Source organism: Etheostoma cragini, chromosome 3 (assembly GCF_013103735.1).
Source record: "Etheostoma cragini isolate CJK2018 chromosome 3, CSU_Ecrag_1.0, whole genome shotgun sequence".
Classification (NCBI taxonomy): Eukaryota; Metazoa; Chordata; class Actinopteri; order Perciformes; family Percidae; genus Etheostoma; species Etheostoma cragini.
In genome coordinates, this window is record NC_048409.1 from 4,739,437 (window position 1) to 4,757,688 (window position 18,252).

The following is an 18,252-nucleotide window of genomic DNA, read 5'->3' on the forward strand; positions in this document are numbered from 1 at the left end:
ACACACACACACACACACATCCCGTGGCTCTCTCAGCCCACCTGGATGCCCCACAGGCCGGAGCAGACAACTGCTGATATGTCGGTGCCGAGACACACAGCTGAGCTGTTTGTCCAAAATGTTCTAGGTTCACTAAGATGTGAAGAAGTGCTCCAGAGCAGTGGGTGCTTATTTTCCGAAATTCACAACACACTATCAAACCTGTCCACGATTCTTTGAGTATTTCATAGTCACTTCTTTCTTCTTCTTTTTTTGTTCCATTTCAAAGTTCTCCTCCTACCCCCCTTCCAAAACACAGCGCACGCGCCCATGAAAAGCTGAAAATTGATACAAACTGTGAAAAACCGAGATGGCAAAGTGAGGCCCAGAATGTCGGCGCTTTGAGGGGAACAAGAGGGAACGGTAAAGTGAGCGAGAGAGCGAGAGAGAGCTCAGACAGGAATGTGACTGTTTTCAGGTCAGTGAGCTGCGGCTTGTATGTGCAAGAGAGAGAACGAGACAGAGCGAGAGAAGGGCAGTGGTAAACAAGTAAACCAGGCCACAGTTTGTGGTAGAGTGATCTACGGCCTATTCCTTTCCAGTTAAAGCCAGAGAGAACATGATGCTGAACAGTCTCTCCCAGGGTTGTTGGGCTTTAGTGTCATTGTGTCTGAGCTCTTGTGATTTGGCAGAGTAGGCCCGACTCTCCCTACTGCACAGCTTGATGCGCTTTTGACCCGCCACATTTACAGAGACTTTCACTGCAACACCGCTCAGGACTTGACCTTATTAGTTCATCGACCTTCAAAGTCTAATCCGAGCAGAAACTTACATTTTTAACCCCTGTGTTGTCTTCCTGTTAACATTATTTGAGGCTTTTTAATCAATGTTTTTAACTTTTGTTACGTTTTTGTCCCTTTTTTCAACACGTTTTTCAAACACTACTTTTTGGAATCTATGTTCAATAAACCTCATTTTTAGGAAATTATGCCTAATGTTTCAGTTAGAAAAGCAGAAATTAGGAATTATTTACACTATTATTAAAGGAGTGTATGTTGATGGATAATCACAGACTTGAATACGTCAACTTTCACTCAATACTATTTCAAAACCAAATTTGCTTTACAAATGCTTTAAATTGAATAAGATTAATAAAAGTAGAGATTGTGTGAAGGCCACGGTGTCTTTCTCTCATGGGTGGACCAAATTCTCTAGGCAGGCAAAGCAGAGAAAGGGGAGGTAACCTTGGGCCTTGTGACCTCATAAGGGGCAAGATTCCAGATAGGGGCAAGATTTCAGATCGGCCCATCTGAGCTTTCATTTTCTCAAAGGCAGAGCAGGATACTTCAAGTGGCCATTTCTAGCCACTGGAAGAAGCGTAATAATGTCAAAATATAAATTTTCATGCCATGGGACCTTTAAGTTTTCAAAAAGCATTAGACATGTGACCCACTGTGTTCTGCTTCATGTATCCATGCACCATGTTGAAAACGTGACATCAGACTCGGTGAGAGAAGCTAGGAAAGGAAAGGCAGGAAGTGTGTAGCCAGCGCAGTAGCAAAGCGCCTGTGTCTGGGCCTGCCCTGAGGGAACAGAGATTTTTGTGGATTTGCTGGCATCTGTCACTCGATAATTATATTTGTTATGAACTTTATATATTTTTTTCACTAAATTGAGCTCAAGGTTTAAAAAAAAAGTGGTCGGTACAAAATGCCTCATGACAAAATCTGATAGGTACGCATACCCTCCGTCCCCATCAAAATTGACGCCTATGTCCATAGACATGGCTGTTTATACATGCATCCAGCAGATATGTAGCAACACTAGCATTCATTTGGAGGCCACTCGGGAATGTAAAACCTACTCTCACTCTCCTTTTAACTTTGTTTTGCTCTTTACCTGTGGTAAGTATCTCTTCTACTATACTACTAATAACAATGAGTAAGACCTTTCACTTACAAGTGGTCATGAAATATCTTATTATATTTTTGTGACATTTGTTTCAACCACCACAAACCAAGAGTATGAAAATAATTTTTGTGTTACATGATGCATCTTAAGCTGCCATTCAGAAAGAGTCGTTCATTTTGATACTGTTGTGGGTCTACTATACAAGGCACATAAGGTTATAAAATGCATAAGCCTCTCTAATGCAGAAACCAGGAAGCCACTTTCAGCGTATAGACAAGTGCAAACTGTGTACTGAGACAATACAGTACTGAATAAATGGGGAGTATACTTACACAACGTACTGGAGTGCATTTCAGGATGTTACAATCATTTTCCACTTTCTGCATTCCACCTCATGAGTTTAGACTCTGCACATGATTACTTAGCTCTTAAATATGATATTATTTTACAGCCTGGGTCTTAATAAGGAAATCCCCTGCCGTCACAGCAAGCTGCCCCTACTTGCCCCCTTCTCTCTGTCATACTGAGGTGAACAGCCAAGAGGTACCTTTGAGAGATCTCTGAAGTTCCCTGGCAGGGTCAGGTCCAGCTCCTCTGAGTCATAGTTGGTGAGGACCCAAGGAAAGACCGGGTACTGGTTCAGGTCATTGTATGTCCTCCCTAGACACACAGAGCAGAGAGAAATCTGTGAGTGATGAGCGATTGGAAGGGAACAGAGGGGTTGAAAGCGGGGCAGGGTACACTTGAGGCTTCAGTTACATTGGAGGATGGAGGGGGATCAGCATGCAACATTCCAACAAGCCCCCAATCTCAGAGCCCTCAATCAGACGCACTTCCTGTCTCAAACGGCGTCTGCCAAAGAAACACATAAACTAATGGCAAGCTTCTGCTATGAGAGAATGTTTTCTGTGCTCCCCATGCCTTTTCCTGCTGAGTATACTTTATCAATGGACTGTGGGAGTCACAGGAGGTAACTGAGGAAGCTGTCTTTACTTTTATAGAAAACATAAGCATATCTAAGTAGTGAGGAGTGGATGGAATTAGGGGGATATACATTATTTTGAGGGCCTTGGCTCCAAATGCCGGAGATGTCACTGTAAGTCTGCGCTGATAGGCCAGATGTGAGTTACCTTTCTGTTCTCACAGTGGGGATATGGTTTTCAGATGGCAAACTGTGTCATGGGAAATCCATGGGAAAAGCCAAGAGCATGTACCATGTTGTCACTAATGCTCTGGTTTTCTTTTGAAGATGACACTGACACAGCTGTGAGGTCAGGTGGTGGCCAGTTGTAATCCAGGATTGGGATAGGGCAGCTTTAGATGGCTTCGTTTGAATGTTTTACTGCTAGTAATAATCAGGCTAATAAATGTAATTTACCCAGTATGAAAAATTAAAAAAAATAAAACAGAAACGTTTCACATATTTAAACATGTTTTCAATGTTGACATTGACTTGTATGACAGGCCATCTTAAGACTAATACTAATAGTGTACGAATTACTTTAGGTAAATTAAAACTTCAAACTTTCATAATTTCATCAATACAAAGGGAATATTTGACAAAAAAACAACTCTGAAACTAGAAAACACCTTGTGTATTAATCAGAAAAGATCAAATCGGCAAACATGCATCTTCTATTATTTTGCATGTGATGGCCATAAAGCAGGTGAAATGGAAACAGCCAAATCCACCAAAACTAAATTCATAGCTATCAATAATAAATGACATCATCCTAACCCTTGCAATCAGAGATTTTATACACAAATTGAAAAACTTGTACCCCAAATATACTACTTTAAAATAACTTTAATATTGTTTCAATCTAGCCCAAGATATGTAATAAGGGACTCCTCTTCCATCCTAATACCATACCTTTTTTTGCAGTTATTTTCTGTACTTTAAGCAAAGATGTATAAAAAGTGTGTGCAATGGACTCTGAAGTAAACAATTGTCTGGAAGATGGTGAAAGAGCATTGCAATTAAGTAATAAAAAAAACAAAGGGTCCATTGAACCTGCACACCCTTACATTAATAATGCTACATTTTCATGATTGATGATTGATAACTGACTGAGAATGTCTTCAATGACAAACACTGCCTTTTTAAGAGGATATTTTAGCTCTACCTTATAATCTTATAACACATTAAAAGCTTTAAGCATTTCAAATCAAAGTAGCATCAAGAGGTGGCAACTCTAACGTCAGGATCAAGCAGGCTGTTTTATTTCATCTAAATGAAAGCTCATGCGTTAGTCCACGATGTTACGCGGTGCAATGAAAGGAGATCATTTCATAGAAACACTATTGCTAAATCTGCTTGTTAGTGTCATAAAAGTTTTTAATGATTACTTATTCACTCTTGCACTGCAGCAGGTTGGCATTAGAAAATCTAAATCTAGCTGAGCGAGTGATAATGTGTGACAGGCTAGTCAATGGGAAGGCTTCCGCAGAATATCTAGGGTCTGTGGGAGGCTAGAGAACACAATTACCCAGGTTAATGCCACACAGTGAAAAGGAAGCAGCGAGCCAAGTGCATGTTAGAGATAGGTGTGTTGGTGTGGTTGGACCTACTGGAGCTGATGCCTGAGTTGGGGTGGCAGGATGTTAATAACAGGGGAATAGTGTTTAATTAGAAGACCACATCCCCTTCGCACCTCTTCCCAGCACTTCACCCACCGCCTGTCTGCCGCCGCGCACTATTCTGACATCCCCGTCAGCCCAGGTCATTACCAGGGATTTTTAATGAATTTTGGGCATGTTTTTCTGTCTGCCTTACATCTAATTAGTTGAAAATAATGTATTGAACTCAAGCACGAGCTAAATATAAATATGCATGAATATGCAGCGAGAGAGAGGATGACACCTCTCAGAGCAGAGTAGCGTACAGTCGCTCTCGCCTTCCCTGTTAGTTGCAGTTCAGATCAGAGAGTCGACAACAAAACCTCTCAACTCCGCAGACACACGTGTACGCTCTCACAAAGCCAGGCACTAATTATCCGGCAAAATCTGCTGTGCCTGCTCTTTGCTTCAAACAGCACACACACATGAACAGTGAAGTCTACCATTTAAGGTTACCATGGAGTCTTAAACAAATACGACATACCTGAGGCCACTTATAGTATGTTTCCAGTGCCACTAACAGCTACAGTTTATTGATCATGATAGCTAAACTTAAAGTCATAAGCCTGTAATGGGGAAAAGATTCACATAGATAATACGTTCAAACTTCCCACTTTCACTGGTTGTGAATGTTGCCCGGGATAGGAAGAAAACAAATCAGAATCTATCTATTTAAGTGATGGCTGTGAAAAAAGAGAGCACATTATTTCCATACTCAGCTACTTCCAAACTAAAGGAGCAATCCCTACCTGCAATAGTATTGAGAAACATGAGGTACTCAAAGTTGGAGATCTCTCTCCTCTGCCAGCGCTGGGTCATGTTGGAGGATTTGAAAAGTTGTCGAGGAGTGGCCAGGGAGATGCGCCTAGGGAAATTTTTTTTTTAACAACAAATCAGGAAACAGAAGGTTGGTGTTAGTTAGGATATTTTAAAAGATATGTTCTTCTTGTTGCAAAAAACATGGTTGTATCTAAATCTATGTTTCAATTGAAAGCATTGGCTACATCACAGAAAACGCACAAAAGAGGACAATTATTAGCTGATAATCCGGTCTTTGACAAGTATGTCCGTTTTAGAATGAACATACTGAAATGAAAAGCATGCACAAAATATCAAGCTGCAAGAGAATAACTTTGGCATCCGATGCAACGGCCTTCACAACCACACAGATTGGATTCCAGTAGATTGAATGAAAAACAATTGACTATAGCTATGTTTCCATCCACACGTTTCTATCCAAATTAAGTGATATTGGGAATGGAAACAGTCAAATTCAATGGAATTTCATTAATATCGACTCAAAGGAAATACGTTTGGTCTCATCGGATTTTATCTAGATCAATATACGGCTTATGTGATAAATGCTGACGGAAACATTATTTGCCAAATAAATAATAAATTGCGATTAAGATTTATGGTTTTATGTTTGCAGCCCGCCACACAACAAAGAAGAAGTTTTAGGTAATTTCCGCCCAGTAGTTCTGCTCTGTCTGCACACACGGCGGGCGTCAACAAAGACAGATGAAAGTGGACGGACGAGGAGACGAGAGACTTTCTCAATTTAATTTATCAGGATCTTGCAAAGGAAATGGCCGACAAAGGTTAGGACAAGCCGTGGGACGTCCTCCGGAGCAAATGGAAGGCGCTCAAACAGCGAGACATGTCTCAAAAGAGAGTTGTCTCGCAGCGGTGCCGGAGGGAAAACAAAGTGGGCAAAGTGGCATCTGCATCGTCATAGCAATGTGCTGATAGAGTCGTTGTTTTCTTATTATAGCTTGATATGTCGCTATCAGCTGGCACATCAGCACTATTACAACTTTTGCAATATTGATCATGTTTTGGTAGACGGTGCGATTTATTTAGTCTAGAAAAACTTTGTTTGCTAACGTTTGCTTGAATGTTGTGCGACTCAGTATGAAAATGAATGGAAACACCTTAAAATGTCTAAAATCAATTCAATATACCAATTTAATCGCAAAAACAGCATGTGACGTTATAATGTACAGTTTTTTTATTTGCTTTAAAGCCGGATTTTTTTATCGAATTTCAGATAATTCGATTGACGAGTGGATGTAAACTTAGCTTATGTTTAAATTCAGGATGCCTTGCTTCATATCCACTCACTTAACATAAGACTTAAGGAAATGTGCTTGTTTTGTAGTAGTATGTTTGGGCCTGTTAGCAGTATGAGAGACTGTGGTCAGTGGCCTGGCTGCAGCCCTGCTGTATAGAGTCTTCAGTCAGCGAATTAGGTCAGTTCAGTAAGGGTCAGTGCACATCCACTTCAATAACTGCTGCAATGGGACTACAAATGACTGTGCTGCAGGCGAGGCTGCCCAGATGCTCTAACACACAACACAGAGGAAGAAATGCCCCTGAAGAAATAACAGTATTAGTATTTAACAGTGCTGAATTCCTTTTCTTCGGGCATGTGTGACCCACCTTGCTTGTGGAAGTCCATAGCTGGTGCCCACCCCCACTCGAGGAAGACTGTAGACCACTTTCTTTACTGTGGCCTGGTCAGGAAAGTTGAACATGACTGATGCTGTGAAAAAGTGGGAGATATCCCTTAGTGGTGAAGCACAGGAGAAGCATGGCTTTCAAATGCTGTAATTGGCACCTTGTCTTACTTCTGTTGGCCATAAAGACCTCCATCGCTGTGTTCTGCAGGAGGTAGCGTCTGGAGAATACCGCCCGGATCTCACTGAACATCCACTTCCCATGTAAACCCTCAGTGTATGCCAAGACCTAAAAGAAGAGAAAATGTCCTCAGGGTATAACAGTTGTACAGTATAAAAGCGGAGATCACGGCAGGTTACAGGCGATAAAGACTACTGTCCAAGTATTGGTGTATGCTAAGCAGCTGCTTTGTGGGCACAAAAGCAATCAATGAGCCAAACTCAGATGTAACTCAGAAATCAGATAACAAGACACTATTGTGACCTGGGCAACATTTTACAAAAGCCAGATCAGTGGTTATCATTTGCTAACTCAGTGTTTTCACCATGTTGATTTTGTAGACGCGGGCTGCCATGGCAAAATTTCCGCCGCCATGGTATCAGAGCTAGAGCTGACGCACAATGTAGCCGCGCTCATCCTGCCGACATAATGCACCCCCGATGGCTGCTGCTCGCATTGCAATTTAACAACAAGTAGAACTACAGAGAGGTTATTGGGCCCGTCCAGTTTAACTCCACATATTGTTGTGTTGATGGGGTTTATTGTCAAAACGTTTGCTTACCTCTGAGTCGACTATTAAACCAACAGCTCCAACAAAAATATCACTGCGGTTGGTTGTTCTGATCGGTAAGCATGTCAGTGTAATATCATATAAATTGGGAATAGCCTATTGTTGTTCGGACAGACCTGCCCCCACTGCTAAAAGAAAATCCTAAAGGAGACACTGCTTACTGCTTTACTTTTACAAAGCTGGCAGTTGTTGTGCTTTTTAGTGCTACTTTGTGAACTGCCCGTTTACGGGCACCACAGCAATAGTGATTGCTATATATAGTGCTCTAGTATTAGGATTAAAACCACGCAAGCCAATTCCTCTAACCATAAGGCTACTAGAAACAAATCTTGATGACTATTCTATTAGGTTTATTAAAAAATGGAAAATCCATATCACCCAAGTACATGATAATTCAATCATTATCTAACTTTAAATCACGGAATCCCACATCGCACATTTCTCTAGCAGCAAAGCACCTGATTGAACCGTGCTGCAACATGTTGAGTTTTTATATATATGAATAGTAATAATAATGAAAAAACACACATTAATGAGGCGTTTCACCTATGCCATATGGTAAATATTCTCAAAAGAGAGGCCTTATTAACACAATGTACTTTAAGGTGGAGATTTTCAACTGTAATGTAATTCCGGATAATAAATAATACTGCATTGTATTTTAATTGGGATATTTCGTAAGTAGAATCTGAAACTCTGTCAGGTAAATGGAGCAGTACACTGTTTTTCTCTGAAGTACAACAGAAGTACACAGTAAGTCAGTAATACACAGTTAAGTTGCATATTAAGTATTTTGAGGTCATTCTGTAAGTATTTAAGTACAATGGTTTTGGAGAAAACTACATATACAGGAGGCCAAGCAAGTGGCCTGTTCCTGGGCTTGACTAAGCCATTATACCTTATCACAAAGCACTTTTCTGCTAAATATAAAGCTCTCTACGGACTAATGTTTCAAACGTTTTCAGTTGGTCAATTAAACTTTAGAAAAAAGGACTGCCTGGGTATAAATAATCAATACAAAAAAAATCTATCACGGCGATGAGAAGAGAGAGCAGACAAAGGACCTTTAGAGTACAGTATGAAGCACAACTGGGACTGCAGGTCCACACACAAGACCAAGACAGTTGTTCTGACAGGTGAGAATAGTCCTTACCCGAAACACCCCCCCAACCCCATCTCACTTCCCTCTGACTGAACAATTTTATCCAACAGTGTGAAGCGGGGAGCAACCTCATCAACTCCCCAGGTTATAATCACACATAGGTTCAGTTCAGAAAGTGTGTGAGAGAGAATAAAGATTTAAAAGGGTAGTAAGAAGGTGAGGCCCAACAGTCCATCAGTGCGTGTGGGTGTCTGCATGTATGCGTGTGAGTGTGTGTGGTGTGGTGTGTGTTGGGGGGGGGGTCAGAGTGAGATGTTCAGCTGGGTTAGGTCTGATGCTAATGCTCATTTAAAGTAGTGACAGGCTGGAAGAGTGCAACGCGAGCCGGGCTGCCTTAATTTCTCCCTGGAATAGCTCGTGCCCGACCTCCGTGCCACGTCCAAAATCTCTGGAGCTCAATTAAAATTGGATTAGGTGGAGATGCTGGATGTGCAGCGCAGCATCTCTGGTGCTCTCCTCCCAGTAATGCCCTGCCTGACACCTCTGCAACCCCCAACTCAAACAGTTGTCATAGAGACAGCACGGCCCCAAGGAGGCAGCGTGCTGACTGGAGAGGGAATAGAGAGGAAGGGAGCTGAGATGGAGGGATGGTCAAGGAGCTGTGGGCGCACTATTGAGGGCCAGCAGCCGCTCGATAGGAGGCAGGGTAGCTTTTATCCCCCCTTCCACCCCCCTGCTCAGCAGCCAGATGTTGTGGAAGTAGTCTTCTGAGTGCAATGCTGTAAGGCAAGTCATACGGATATGCATCATGGGAAGGCTACAACAGCTCACTCCATCAAAGCACTGGCAAGCTGTTATTTGAATACACATTAAGCCATTTGGATGGTTTTTCATTTTCCTTTTGTTGTTTTTTTATGCTTTTTTAAGAGCACCATCCATTTCCCTTCTAACTTCTGCATTTGTTATATTAAGTATTGCAACAAGGAATGTGACCGATAAACCAGCAAGTAATTAACAAAATGCAGGTTACACATGTTTGTCACTTTAGGTTCTTAAGAATTAAAAAATACATAAAAGCAAAAGCAGCAATTTCATGGTCTTGATTGTCAAGATTATATTGGTTTAGCACTGGCTGTTTCTTATTTCCCACCTAAAGTGAACATTTTGCTGCCATGACAAAGTACAGGCCAAAGGGCTAGCTGTCAACAAAAGAGAGGCTAAAGAGGAGAAAAAAAGAGCTGATTTCAAACAGCCCAGATCAAAAAAAATTGTCATAACAACAAAGCTTTGGTCTAAACCAACACGCAGGGGCCCCTGTAGACTTGGAGATTTGACAAAGCCCAGCCCTCATTTTTGGAGGCCCAGCTGTAAAAAATGCCATTTAATGAACCTGTCTGCTGAAGCTGTCCCCTGCCTGTCAGAGGTGTCAGCCAGTGACAAGCGCTGGGGACGGCCGCCTCCAGTCACAGACAGGCCTGCCAGCTGGAGACTTCGGCCCCAATCTAATCACGCCACCAGGAAGGCACCGGCGCTCTGCTCTTGGTCTGTCACGCTCAGAGCTGGGGGAGCGGTGAGGGGGCGGGTGGAGGGGTCTGCTATGGCCGACAAGCGCAGCCTTTTGTTTCCACACAGGTCCCTCCACGCAGGCTCATTAAGAGCCACAGGCGCATGCGCTGCTCTGCCAGCTGCAAGGAGGTATACCTCCACAGCATGAAAGCCATAATGCAATTTAATGTCTCTGTCCTCTCTTTCCTTTATCCCCCTTCTCTTCTTTCCCTGATTCGACAGGAGGGCAGGCTGCATTCTGCCTGTACAACATCACAGGTGGAGAACGGAAAAATATTGTGACAGATGAGATGAGGAGAGGCACAGGTGACACCGGTGTTTAGGCGGAAACTCGTATTTGATAATGTGCAGATGCTCAAATGGCGCACATCATACTTAAAAGCGATAGGAAGCCACTTCATGCATGGAAATAGATTCTAATCAAATCTGACTTCCGAATAGCTTTAACCCCACGTTGGCTGAAACACTATGACAGACGTTAATAATAAATCTAATGAAGTATTTTCTTTAAAACCTGATGCAATTTTTTTTTTCTCCCATGTGGGACAATACAATCCCCTTCCACTGCATTTGTCCCAAAACTGGAAAATAATAGAATTGAGTGAGAGCCTCAAGCCAGCATGACGGATATATTTATATGAGACTGTGGAGCCCTCTGACAACCTGGTACTGTATCACAGCACCTCAGCTGCATTCATCTAAGATTTGTCTAATAGGCTTCCACTATAAAGCCTCACAACTGCAGGGTCCCAGGCGGCCAAGGGAGAACAGCGAAGTGGAAGAATAAGGGGAGGATACGAGCGGCCGTTTCAGTTTGAGTGATATGACTACTCCCCCAGGAGCGAGTGGGATGGATTTCACACATGGCAATTTGGAGGATCAGCACACACTGCGTATACTATATTCAATGGCTGACCCCAGGCAATATGGGCCAAATCTGTGAAGAGGTTGAGCAGTTGAAGAAGGGAAAGGGAAGGCATACAGCTTGGTAACAGCAAGAGCAGAGAGCAACTCTCAGCTATCTGGTAGAGCTTTGTCGGCCATAGAAGACATGGTAGACTGGGTCACGGAGAAAATATTTATATCTGAATATGCTTGAAAGTAAAACAAATGAAAGGCCAAGTCAGCGCTAGGAAGTTTAACACAATTATTTAAAAATACTAAAAAGTATAGGTTCACCTAAATTTCAAATAAAATAAATATATTCCTTTTTACCCCATTTGATATTTAGCAATGTAGAGCTGGAGTTTTGGTTTTATTTGTCTAGATTTTAAGATGAGCCACTGAGTTTCTGCCTCTATTCCAACACAATGGAAGTGAATGGAATTGCGTTTATTTGTGCTCATGCAAATGAAAACATCTTACATAAATAAATAAAAAAATCTCTTTTCAGAAACAATGATAAAGAGAAACTCATTGTTTGGAAAGACAATGGTGCCGTTGAATCTTTTTTCAAATAAACGTTATATGACAAATAAAACCAAAACTCTGCGTGGATAAATAACACTTTGTTTTGGAATTTGGGTGAACTAACCCTTTAAAAAGGAAGATTTTAGGAACAAACACAGTCTTCATGAGCTTCTTTCTCACAAATGAGTTGTTCCACGCTGTGAAACTAAACTAATACTACCTTATAGAACTTTTCAAGCCACACACACAGAATAGTTAGTTGTCTGACCACGACAAGCTGAAATCCACACTTTTTTATTTCTGCTTTAATCCCTTTTCCATCCTGCAAAATTTATTTTTGAGCATCAAAGCATGTTTCTCATCTGATCACCCCTAAATGTGACAACTGTTATGAACTGTAGAAATACAAAAACTTTAAATATTCCCACAGATTATTGAAAAAATCAGCATTCCATTTGCCTCCTCACTGTGAGAGCCATATCTCAACTTCAATAAAGTAGCAAGCTCCTAATGCAGGTATTGGAGGAAAAACAAGATACAGATTTGCATAATCAGTGTCACTATGCATTTGGGTGGTAGCTGGAGTGTGGCAAGATGACACAGCTCGGGTGCTCTGGCAAGACCATTGGGGGAAAGGAGATGAATATGAATTAAATATGCTGGCAGTTCACTGCCCCAAATGTCCAGCCAAGTTTGTCAATAACATTTATGTCAGGGATGGTATTTCACGCACATTAGCAGGCCCCGCGGCGCTGTCTTCAACCCTGCCATGGTAGGACAGGTGGGAGGAGCCGTTTTCCTAGTATGCACTTTCTTCGTAAAGATTCTCTTTAAGCGTTCTTTCTCTGTCTATGTTAAAATATAAAGCCTCAAGAAATGCAATGGGATTCAAAGTTACTCAGACTTCCCTACAGCAATGATACACAAAGTTTGGCATCAAGCCACACAATAAGGCTTCTGTGAGGATAGAAGAAACAAAAACTAAAAGTGTATGTCCTTTACGAGCTTACTGATATACACAGTATGTACAAGTGCAGCGGGAAAATACACATTTAATTACATTAGGGCTGGCCGATATGGGCAAAAGCTGCTATTCCAATATAGGTAATTTTATATCTGGATAAGGATAGCTATATCACAATATAGCATGTTTTTGGTAATTCAAAAAAACACAGGGTAAAGCATGTTTTTCTCCACTCCTGTGTGAATTAATACTTGACAAATCAAAAGGACTGAGTATATTGTCATTTTTTTAAAATGTTAGTGCAAAACGGGCAAAGTTAAGAACGTAAATATTGTAACTCAGTCTGTATTCTGTAAAAATTACATGTACTGTATGTAATGCCAAAATACATTTTAACACAGTTGACGATATATATGATACTACACTAGATTATAAGATGACATTTTATGTTTTTTTCCTGTATTTAATAGACAGTTATAACTTATTGTGCATTCACACAAAAAGTGTCTTTTTTAGACTTGAACATGTAGCTGCATGCATGTGCATGCTCACACCTTTACCCTTTACAGGGGTAGTGCACAACATGCAGTACCATTTCCACCAGAAGCAGCTGCCTCTCCATGTATTAATTCATGTTGCCTTCAATGAACCGTCCAGTATGGGAACTGATTATTTGGCCTCTTTGTAGCTCTATTAGTTATATCTGGGTTTTTGAAAAGAAATTAGATTTAAAGTACAGAATTAACACTTTTAAAGCACTCAAGATGGTATAACTCACCTTTGTAGCAGTTTCACTAACAGTGATTAAGTAACTTGAGATATTTTTATTGTTTATTTTTCTCTAAGTGGTAATTTCATTAGGTCTTGGAAGTACATTAGATCTAGAGAGTAGACAAAGAAAAAAAGAAAGAAAGTGACACAACAAAAATGTAAACACACATACTGTATGAACATGCTCAAGTGATGACCTACCCACCCACCCAAACACACACCCACACACACACTTAGTGAGCACATCATCCAGATAAACAGCTTGAGGATGCCTTCTCTAAGGAGCTTGAGAGAAGAGATGCAGTCATTTAGTGCGGGGTCTTTTCAGCAAGCTTTTCCTAATGGGACTTTTTCCAGGGACTTGTCAGCCTTAAGATGACTGAAATCTTCCTGGCCTGGGTACCGGCTTCCTCTGGCTGCCACTGAGAGTGCCAAGCTGATCACTTTAAAATCCCACTTTTCTTTCCTGTGTTTTTTCTATTATTTATTTTTTTATTTTGTTTGTGTGTGGGAGGGATAGGGGCTCAGAGTTAGACAGAGAAGAAGAGAGAATGAGACAAGGATGGAGCGGCTGAGAGACAGAGGAGGAGAGGGACAGAAAGAGCAAGTGGTTAGACGAGAGGGCCTGATGAGCAATGAGCAGCTCACTCGTCCTCAATTAATCTTGTCTCTCTACCTTTGCTTTGCCGCTTCCCTCAGCACCGAGGTAATAATGACACCCTCATCCATTATCCTTTTATCCCTGTTATTCACTGGGAATTGCTTAATAATATGTTACAGATTTGGCCTCCTCCGTATAAGTCTCTCTGTCATTTGCAGTATATCATCTGGAAAACACACAGCCCCCTTTCTGCTGGACTCCCTTTGAGGATTATCGTGGGTGACACCTTCGAGATGCAGCCACAGTCTGGAGCGTCATTTTTTCAGGCATATTGTGGAATTACCCTGACTTATCTGTCATTGCCAAAAGCCCACAAGCCATCCAAGGCTAAAGCAAAGGTGGAACAGGTTCTTATCGGCTTCTCCGAAACGAGAGGGCTTGTAAATTTATGATAATGAGGGCCTTTTGTTATCCTGGCTCACCCCTTGGGGCTGAACGGGCCTTGCAGGGGGATGATAATCTGGCTGTTGAGTGCACTAGATAATTTGTACTTTATCCTCATGTAATTATATAGTTTAAATCTTTTTACCAATGCTAATCCTACGACGCAAGGAAGTGTCTTAACCATGTCTGGGGCTCCTAGCGGCGCTAGTTAGCATGCATCTGACTCCTTCTCATAAAATTGTGTAGGAAGAGAGCAGCGCTGATGTAATTACTCTGACTTTCTGTAGCCTGTGTTAGGAATCCTCATATCATTTTGATCCACCTTAGCAGGCAGGCAGGAAGCCAGGATGGTAGCCTGGGGGTATGGGAGACAACTCAGAAAAGGTGAGAACACTGTAGCACGGCTGAAAGAGAAATAAAGATGGCGGAGACCAGGAAAATGAACTGAAAGGAGTCAAAGTGAGTGCAGAAGGGCGGCTTTGCAGAGATTTTGAGGTCTCTCTGCTGTCCAGCGGGATTCCAGGCCATGTTGTGTGCCTGCCAAAGCCGACAGCCCCTGACAAGCTGCTCGGCGTGCTGTAATTTAACTAATTACATTGGATTAGACCATATTAATGCAAGCTGTTTTCTCCAGGGTCATTGACCCACCCAGTGTGTCCCTTGCTAGTTTCCCCCTTTTCGGTGTACAGAAGAAAGAAAGAAGCCTCTTTGTTTCGTGAATATATAACACAATGGACACATATTTAAATCCCTGACATTATTTTCATAATGGGAGAGAACATGTTTCAAAGCATCCACAGCGGAGAAAGCGGCGAGATACAGCCTGTACTTTCCTAAGGCACATCATCACAGGATCCTTTGAAAACAAGCCAACTCCTTTGCCTGCGTTCTCTCTCTGCATAACTAAATAGGGACTTTTATAAATCTCACAGAACTCCCAGAGTTCATAAAATTGTTTTTTACACATTTGATGGGGACGTGGAGGCTGAGGAGGCTCTCTACATGCTGAAAACAACAACATTTCATTTTCTTTGAGCATTTTCTTATTTCTTTTTATCTTACCAAAATATGAAGATGAAATGGAAGTAATGAGGCACTGTTTTTGCGTGTGGTTTGGTCACAAACTTGTTTTTCAGAGGAGGAAATGGTGTGTTGAAATCCGTGATTGATATAAATAATAGGACACGTCATTTGATCTGCTTTAAAAATGAGTAGATGTACTCAGTAAACCAGAGAGAATACTTATTTCTACAAAAAAGGGGGGAAACCAATCTTCATTTGCATTTGCAAAACTCCAAAATGAAAGTGGGGGATGAGCAATAGAATGTGTGTGTTTTAATACAAGTGCTCTCCCAATTGTACCAAATCAATTTGAGTTTCCCACAATGGAGAGGCAGCTTCACTGTTTGTATGTGCTACTCGGCCTTTAAACATGGTGTAATAATGGTCTTAAACCAGGCGTTATAAAGACAGAATACCAAAGAGGCTTACAGCCTTGGTTTCATGAAACATTTAGGCAAAAGTTCCAAGGGCTAAGGATGATGAAAGAAGATAAGCTTGAAAATGGGCTTCTGGGATCCACAGCCCTTATTGTACAGAAGTCACATCGAATTAATACTGAGGGCCATTTGGAGCCTTTCTTCTCCTCAGCTTTTCAGAACGGATTAAGCTATGAAAACTCAGAAATTACTAAAGCACCTATTAAGGCGTTATGCTCACCCTTTCTCCTCTCTCCCTTTGAAAGTCATTGAATGTGCTTCGCTTCACTCGCACTTCAATTTAAAAGTTGTTTGCATACTTGAAAGAAGGGCAATTCTTCTTAAATGTGTCATGTAAGATGTACTGTCTATTTCTGTTTCCACTATAAGAAGCCCATCCCTGCAATTTTTCAATACTTACTCAAATACACATCTAACACCATTCTATAACCCAATTATTGACCATGTTTTGGGTCTGTATATTAGATTAAACGATCTTGTATTCAGGCAGTTTACTGAACGCCTCAGAGTGTTTCCACACTGAGAAAGGGCCAGCATTGCTCGGGCTCTCTCAGGCTCCCGCACCCCTCTTTGCTCTCTCAATGGCTCTTCAAAGAAGCACAGGGAGTGCATGAATTGTAATTATGGCTCCTAACAGGATTCAAGAGCGCCCAAACGATGGCACTTGAGAAACAGGTCGTGTGGAGTTAAACGGCTGTCAGACACTCAAAGCTCCCCAGCATGTGAACTAACCCACAAAGGCAGGACGTGTCCACTCCTAGGGCCCTCCTACCCACTTTCCCTCTCATAGGGTGAGATTAAAGATCAACTAAGGCCACATTAAAGACCCATATAGCCTTTGTGCATTATTGCTCACATTCTAAGTTAAAAGTAGAGTTAAGTTACGTTTTACAGGTAAGATACTCAACCCAAAAACAAAAACAACAAATTAGCTACTAAGAGCGGTATGATGTTTATTTGAATAATGGTCAGTAAAAAGTTTAGAACTAAATCCTTGGCGACAGCACCAGAGCAGCATATGAGGGGGGGGGGGGGGGGGGGGGGGGGGGGAGCAAAGGCTTGTCAGAGATCAGGTAATTGGTACCACCTGAGAAACCAATCTAACCACAGAGTCCGATTATCTCCCAACCGCGCCTTCAAAATAACGGAAAAGATCATCTGTGCTCCCCAGACAGTTTCAATGACTCACCAGGGCCCAAGACCCCTCAATACACATTAAAGAGACCAGCCTTCACTCAGGCCCTATCCAACTTCAGCCCCTTCCTACTTCCCAAAAAGCACCAAAAAGAAACCAACCTGCAGCGTGAAGTCCCTATACATGACCCTTATTAAACTCCTAATTGGATTGAGAGCCGCCAAGAAAGACAAATTCAACATTGTTCATTCAGCTGAGATTTTCTTTAACATTCCTTCCAGTAGTTTGCCTCTTCAACAATAACATTCAAAATCAAGTCACTGAAAACTTTCAGTCTCCCCTTTTCTAAACACAAGCACATTTTTCCAAAAATGGGAGTATAGGCAAAACCTTATTCACCTTTTCTTTTAAGGCACAGCACTATTTAATTTTCACAGGGTGCAAGTGACAGGCTGAAACAAAGCCCAGCCCTGGCCATTGTGTAGCCTTTCAGTGTTGTAATGGTCTTAAAATGGCTACAAGCATGGTCCTATTCAGTGGTGGCCAGGCTGCTCAGCTCTCTTCTCCATATCCCAGACAAACTCCCAGTGCACTAAGCGGGAACTCCGAGGTCAGCTGATGAGTGAACGAGGGGCCGAGTTCCCTTATATGTAGTCTTAGACTATCAGTGCCTGTAGAAGTTCTCAACACGGTTGCAGTAATTATACAGAATAAATAGTGCCATAACAACAACATCAATTAGGTTCATTATGGAAAATAGCATAATGACAATAATTACAAAAATATCTCATTAAGAAATAGAATGAGAGACAGGGGAGTGTATTAATAGCAGACAGGTGTACAACACACCGCAATTACGGAAGCTGAAATTAGTTCATTGCCTCAAGGCAAACAGAAGAGAAAGGGAGGGAAGGTTGTAAGTGTGTGTGTGTGTGTGTGTGTGTGTGTGTGTGTGTGTGTGTGTGTGTGTGTGTGTGTGTGTGTGTGTGTGTGTGTGTGTG

The 18,252-nt window shown here is 41.7% G+C and overlaps 1 protein-coding gene across 9 annotated transcripts in view; it reads right to left on the reverse strand.

The window, feature by feature from the left end:
- Positions 1-18,252, reverse strand: part of nbeab (neurobeachin b) — a 258,747-nt gene that overhangs the window by 37,099 nt on the left and 203,396 nt on the right. For all 9 annotated transcript variants that reach the window (XM_034866233.1, XM_034866253.1, XM_034866267.1 and 6 more), the window contains 4 exons: positions 7,140-7,257; positions 6,952-7,054; positions 5,259-5,374; positions 2,438-2,550 (listed from right to left, as the gene is read on the reverse strand). In XM_034866233.1, coding sequence (XP_034722124.1) covers positions 2,438-2,550; positions 5,259-5,374; positions 6,952-7,054; positions 7,140-7,257 — 450 coding nt within the window. The remainder of the gene's footprint in view (positions 1-2,437; positions 2,551-5,258; positions 5,375-6,951; positions 7,055-7,139; positions 7,258-18,252) is intronic.